Source organism: Platalea leucorodia, assembly GCF_965183815.1.
Source record: "Platalea leucorodia genome assembly, chromosome: Z".
Taxonomy (NCBI): domain Eukaryota; kingdom Metazoa; phylum Chordata; class Aves; order Pelecaniformes; family Threskiornithidae; genus Platalea; species Platalea leucorodia.
The window spans coordinates 40442062-40448896 of record NC_138858.1 but is presented as its reverse complement, the minus strand read 5'-3'; the positions used below and the strand labels follow the sequence as shown (position 1 = coordinate 40448896).

General features: G+C 37.9%; 1 protein-coding gene across 1 annotated transcript in view; it reads right to left on the bottom strand.

Annotated features, from left to right (window-relative positions):
• Positions 1-6361: 6361 nt before the first annotated feature.
• Positions 6362-6835, bottom strand: part of ALDH1A1 (aldehyde dehydrogenase 1 family member A1) — a gene marked incomplete at both ends in the record, with an annotated part of 39089 nt that continues 38615 nt past the window's right edge. The window contains one exon of the mRNA XM_082337576.1: positions 6362-6434. Coding sequence (XP_082193702.1) covers positions 6362-6434 — 73 coding nt within the window. The remainder of the gene's footprint in view (positions 6435-6835) is intronic.

The window sequence follows — 6835 nt, the reverse complement described above, 5'->3', positions numbered from 1 at the left end:
ACAGCCACAACAACATTAATGGTGAGTGCTTGTATCTCCTTCCGCCTTCAGACTGAATCTCCCTCATGACACATGGATATGTGGAGCTGTGACTTTGCATTATTTCTGCTAGCTGTAGTTAACCTATGCCCAAGGCCTCCCATATTCAACAACCAGAACCCCTTTATTGCTCAGGACATTAAAAAATTTTGACTTAGTACACATAGAAGACATGGAAGACCATTTTTCCCTGGAAGTTCCCCACTAGGAGAAAACAATAGGTTAAGAATATTGAATAATAATTAGTATATTAATATTGAATAAGAAATTTAAAATGAGTGTTTACTGTATATATATGCATCATACTCCTCTGCTGGATAAGTATCTGTAGACAGACTACGATTTTCTTGTGTTCATTCATCGTCCAAATGTATGCATTGGCATTTTTCCCTGCAGTTTGAACTTGACCAATGTGCTATATGAGGGCCCATGCATTGTGCTGAAAATAAGTGCTCTGATGATTGATGATGAGGGTTTATAGAAGATAACTTGCATGGATTCTTTTCCTTGAGGATTTCTGGAGATGGAAAAGGCCACAGAATCTTATGTCTTTTGAAGATTGCCATCAACAGAGTGGATAAGCAGGGTCAAAGATTCTTTAAGTAAGAGTCAACTCTCTAGTATGCACTGTGCTTAGCGATACATGCTGTTTTTCCATAATAAGAGTTCTAAAATATGTGTTGATGTGTCAATGCATGGGAAATATTTATAGTCCAAATACAATGTTCACATGACAAATTCCTTCCTTCACACTCATACAAAGTCTTTCTTGCTTCTTGGATATAGTTAATTGTGGGCAGTGTTGCTTGTTCTCACTTGGTTCACTTATTAGCCTGTCAGACATTTTTTACTTCCAAGGGCAATAAATCTCTAATCTTGCTCAAATTTTGCCAGTCTTATTCTTGCTGTCACCACAAGGTGTGCTCCTCGGTCCTAAGCATGGTCACTATGTGTAATAAGGAGCTATATTCAGAATGAATGTAGAATCCGTATTACTGGAGTCACTAACCTGCAAGGAGCCCATAGGTAAGGCCTTGACAGCTTGTACCGTTCAGCAAGGTATGGTGATACAAAGGCGTTATTCTGTTTGCCACAGCTGGATTTGTGCTGTATGGATCATGCTATATTATCAAAGCTTCTTAACAGTCCATCAAAGAGATACTGGTGCTAAGGGATTTTTCTGCACTAACAGTGAGAGGATGGTGCCCAGTTGCAGTGGTTTGTTTAATACCTTGAAGTGCTTGTTGGAGTTTGTCAAATTGCTCTTTATGTCCAGAGCCATCTTGAACTGCGATATGTTGAGCATCTGTATTTGTCAAGCTATTATTTGGTCATAATCTTAAACTCCACATAAAACTATAAGCAATATGAGGATATAAACTAAAATAATAAAGCAAACCCTCTCGTTGCTGTTGTATTTTCTAGCTTGCTTGCTTCTAAACAACCCTCAGTACTAATAATTTTTCTTGGAAGATTTAGCTACTTCTATTCTGCTCCCATCAAGGACAACCTTATTGTATTTTGGTTAATAATTCTCCCAAATCTCTCTGCAACGCCTGCTAGTAATGCATAAAAGCAGCTGTGGTCTCTTCCTCTTGCATGACCAGTTTATTATACTGTGCCTGAATCATCTTTGTTGCTGCCCTTTGAGGACTGTTTCACAAGTTGGATTTTCAACAGTCAAACCACCCAATACTCAGTTCTGTTTATTGGATCTTTATCCCTGTCCAGTTTTTCATGCAACAAGTGATTTATGTCCTTCCTACAAGAGTATATAGCATTTTATTTGACTGAGTCAGTTTATGTTGTGCTTCCAGATCTTTAACTTTTGTTTCCAGACTAGTATATTCATCAAGCCACTGTTTTTCTCTCAGCATAGCAAAGGTTATAATTCAGTCCTTAGGGCCTCCCACTAAGTTCACAGGGAACTATTATTCCCAAATTTTCAGAGACTCTTTTTTTGCTACTTTATTTTAAAGTGGACGTTTCCTAATAAGGAGTTATTTAAATCTCACTTTTCAGTAGGGCAATAGATGGAAAACAACATTAACACCAAGAGAACTGGAGCATGACTTGAATGAGAAGAGGGAGAGCAGAAGGATCAGGCAGGACAAATACAATCTGACAGCAAACATGATGATGGAGGTGCTGGAGAAGGACACTTCATCTATTAAAGTCCTTCATGTTAGCTCTTACAGAATTATAATGAGATCTTACAGTGAGATCTTTCAGAATCTCAAGGTGATCCTTAGTTTTGCTTTCATTCCTTGTCAGACTCCTTATACTTCTGCTATTGGTTCCTTCTTTTCTCTCTCTTTTTCTTGCACTTATCTTTTCTGTGCTTATCTTTTGTGTCCCAGATGGAATATCCCACTCTCCTCCCCCCAAGCCCTTTTGCCTGCCAAGCTCTCACATCTTTCAAATTCCTCCCTAAAACCTACTTCATCAAGGAATTTTCACTCCTTATCCAAGCCAGATGCCTTTCTTGCTCTAAATATTTTTTCCATATCTTCTCTTGTCTGTCTTAAGACCTGGATATCTGGCAGTTGAGGATTATCAATAATTTTCTTTCTTGAGAGAGAATGAGAATTCCTTACAGCTTCATTGTTTTGAGTGAAATAGCTCGAGGGTCCCTTTATCCTGCTGTTGACATTCAACAGCTTCCCCCCCCTTAAAAAAAATAGTGTGTCAGGGGCAGGGGAGGGGGCATGGATGGCCTCGGTGGTGGCAAGACAATGGCTTTAAGGACCCCAAGTTTCTAGGACTTGTTTTTCTATATGGTATAAAATTGCCTGAAACAGATAGCTTTCCAAGAAGACTGCAAAAGCATCTCCTTGGTCATACTTTCATGAAAATTAAAGGTATGCATTCGTTAGTGTAAGGGGGTAGAAAGGTAGTTCACTGGAAAAAGAAATAGTCCCATTCAAATCTGCTGGGATATTGCTGTACATTATTTACTCAGGCACCCACTTCCTTGGAGAACTATATGAAAAATATTGTTTCAATCCAAACATAAAATAGAAATTTAGTAATTGCTGCTGAATATAGCAGTCAGTTTTCAGTGGCTTTGAAAGGAAGTGCAGCAAGTTCATTTCTCTTGTTAATTTTTATTCTCTGTGAAATGTTGACTACAACTTCACTAACATTATAAGCAAAATTTACATAGGGATCAACTATTGCTCTTCTTCTGTTTCATCCCACCAAATTTCAATGGTGCTGCTCTGACATGTAACAGGAGTAACATGATAGTGATTCAAGCCCACAAAGAAAGGGCCTCCTTAATTAATTGTGTAATATTTGCAGAGCTTAAGTCCTCATTTATTCCTGCCCATACTGAGTGATCACAAGACACCGTACACATGTGCAGATGCAGTGCAAATACATAGCAAAGATACAGTCTTTAATACCATTAACACAGTTACAAACACTCTTAATTGTGAAAGGACATTTCTTGTACTCACAGAGAGATTGTATTAGTAGTAATAGTCTGTACATCATGAAAGAAATCCGTTCCTGACCTTTACTCTGAGTTAGTAACCAGGTGGTTGAGGAACAAATGGGATCATATTCTGAAATTCTTCTGGGCTGGACACCTTGCCATGCACTGTGAAGTAGTTCTTTTAAGGTAAACCAGACTATGCAATTTATTAAGCCTTTGTTTGCGTCCTTCAAGCATATCTCAAGTGCTTTAGGCAAACACACATGTATTGAATTCCTTAAACTTATTAGATGCCAAAAGTGTATCTCTTTACATTGGCATCTCTTAGGAACAGCTTCAGTGTGTCATCAGATTAACCCAAAGCTATACTTGGCTCTGATGAAAAAGTTGAGTGTTTCGTCTTGGTTGAATGATAGTCTTTGCCTTCTTTTGCTCTTTGCTCTCTCTCACTCTCTCTCATGCGTAATATACACATGGAAATACTTCTCTGACTCAAGGCTTTTGGAAAAATGAGAACTTAAAGTCACTGCTAGATGCTACATTTTGGTCACAGTGAAACATTTAAATTGACAAAACAAGACCATTGCCTGCTTTCTTTTACCTGTAAATAAGAGAAAGACTCTGTCAAACAAGAACTCAAATAGATTTACAATATTGCTGAGAACAGCATTAAAATATTTTAGGCATTATAAAGAAAAACACATATATGCATGCAAGGGTCAAGTTGATCCTTCTCCTACACCCTTCTGTTTATGTTGGGTTTTCTCTTTCCTTGGGTTATATTTCAAAGTCATTCTTTGCTTGTGTTTGCAGTTGCAGGCCACATAGCCTGGTAGGACTGGATTTGCAGTCCTATGTTGCCAAAGGACACTGTGAGAAGATGAGAACCAACCGCCCACACAGTACAATTTCAGAGGGGAGTTCCTTCAGACTAGCCATAGTCTGCTTCTAAGAGCTGAATGGTTATTAGTGGTTGGATCATACCAGACATAGGCCGAGTGTATGTCTTCTGGCTTAGTGTCATTGAAAAGGCACCCGGTTTTGCTCCCCTATGTCACTCTTCCACGTGAACCAAAGAAGGTAAGTGGGGATGATCAGGAACATAATTTCAGAAGTGCAGTCCTGATCCAAACCAAAATGCAAATGTAGGCTTACTGTCATTTAGCTTATTTATCCTCTGAGACTTCTACAACTGACTTCAGCAAAAGCAGAATTTCGACAGTAGAGATTTATGAAGACCCATACCTGCTCTACATACTGGTTTTCATCTCTTTATAAATATTTAATCTTTCATTGTATCCAGGTTTTCTCTAATACTATGTTCATTACCACTTTTAAAGTCTTCCAGAGTGTTTTGCCATTCTTGTCTTCTCTGCAGCTTGTTTCTTTAGGAATATTTTTTTCTTTTCCCTTTATTTGGCATTTATTTTGATTTCTGTGCTTTCTTCTGTACACTCTCTTCTGTACACCTCTGCTGAACAATCTCTGCTAATTATTGCCACAGTACATTTTTACTTTTGATTCACTCTTCCCCCTTTTCCTTCTTCTATTATTTTACTACTTGTTTCTTGATATGGGACCAGGGCTGGGTTTGTTTGATAACTATGGGTAATGAAATTATTTCAGAGGCATATGTATGGGATTTGGAACGGACACCTTTCAAGAACAGATAATGTAGAGGCCTGTGGACAGACATACATGTGCCACACGTCTTATGTCCAGTTCTTAACTTTATGAAAAAAGGCATCCAGAGAAGAATCACAGGGTGAAAGCCTGATCTGGGTTTTGTTTTAACCATCTTATTAAAAAAAAAAATAAATTGACAAGCATATATGAATGAACAAAATCTCTTTCCTTTCAATACTGTGCAACTTATCCATACTTGCTGCTTAAAAATTTATGGTGTGTTATGTTCTTACTAATGGGCAGAGCTTGTACATAAGGTTGTATGTAAGGCTGGCCTTCTCTAACAAGAGATGAATTGCAGCTCCGGGTTCAGTCCAGAGAAAATATGACCCTGTCAGTAGCAGGCTACGTAATTGCTGTACTTGCTGTCTGTAGACCGCTGTCCCAGAGCTTATCCAGTGGCTGCTGATGGTGAGTGGCCGTCAGAGGGTGCTGATAGCTGCACTGGCAGAGAACTGTGAAACATCAAAGCTGCATAGGCTGAGAGACCTTAGAGGTTATGATCAGCTTGGGACACATATGACTGCAGAAGGTCTTTATGAGAATAAACAGCTATATGAAAAAGAGAGGTCATACTTTCATGTGCTACATAGTGCCCAGTGGTAAAGCAGTGTAATAGAAAAGACTAATGAAAGGAACAATATTAGGTTTTGAAGGTGGATTTTAATGTTGTTTAATATCATCCAGGTTACATTTGTGTAGTATGACGAACAAATTCAGTAGTCTAAGAAATATATCTAGAAGTCTATTATTTTTGAAAGACACAGAAAAGTATCTATATGCAAATTACTTATAAGTGCTTTTGTTAAGGCCACAAAGAAAAGAAAATGCAAAGAGACCTTGCCATCTAATATTTAGAAGAGCACATAAATTCAAACTGTAGCTGTAGAATACATTGAAAAAGGAACATTTTTATAGCACTACAGAGACCTTCCACTGAAAATAAAAAATAGTTCTTTCTTAACATGAATTTCAAAATTAGTTATCTATGTACCATTAAAGTTTCCTTTTCTCAGTTAATCACATTAAAATTTTCTACAGTATTCTTTATATTGTTAATGTAAGCAAGTATCTCTTATACAATCAGAAAGCAAAAAGGTTAGTGAATAATTTGGGATATAAAACTTTTCAGAATTCAAATAGCCTTTTCAGGCTGTCTTTCATTTGAAGATGCTAAATTCTGCACCTCAAGCAGCATTATGAGTTCTTCTGTGGGATTTTGATTGTGACAGTCTTAACTTCTGTGTATTCATGAAGGCCATATTCTCCCCTAGATAAAAGAGAATGAAGAGCAATATTTATGCTAATGCTTTTTATATGAGTTATGTCCTGGATGGGATTTTTGGTGCTGCTGTACAATTGGCCAAATGTACAACAAGTATACCAGACATATTCTGTCTGTGCAGCTAGACTGCTGCTGGAAGCCTCTTGAAAAGCTACAGCAACTGTCTCCTGAGCAAATTTGGAGAGAGGGCAATTTCATTTCTGTGCAAAAGAATGGTGTTTAATCAATTTAGTGCATTTCTAAACTGGGTTTCTGTGCAGCAAATCAGGCACATGTTAGGTCTTCACAAGCATGGTCAACAAGTTATTTGCAAAGGCCTTCCTCTGATGTCAAGAGTTTTCTCCAGAGTCAAAGAATAGATGCTTCATCTCGAGTAAATGGGGGAC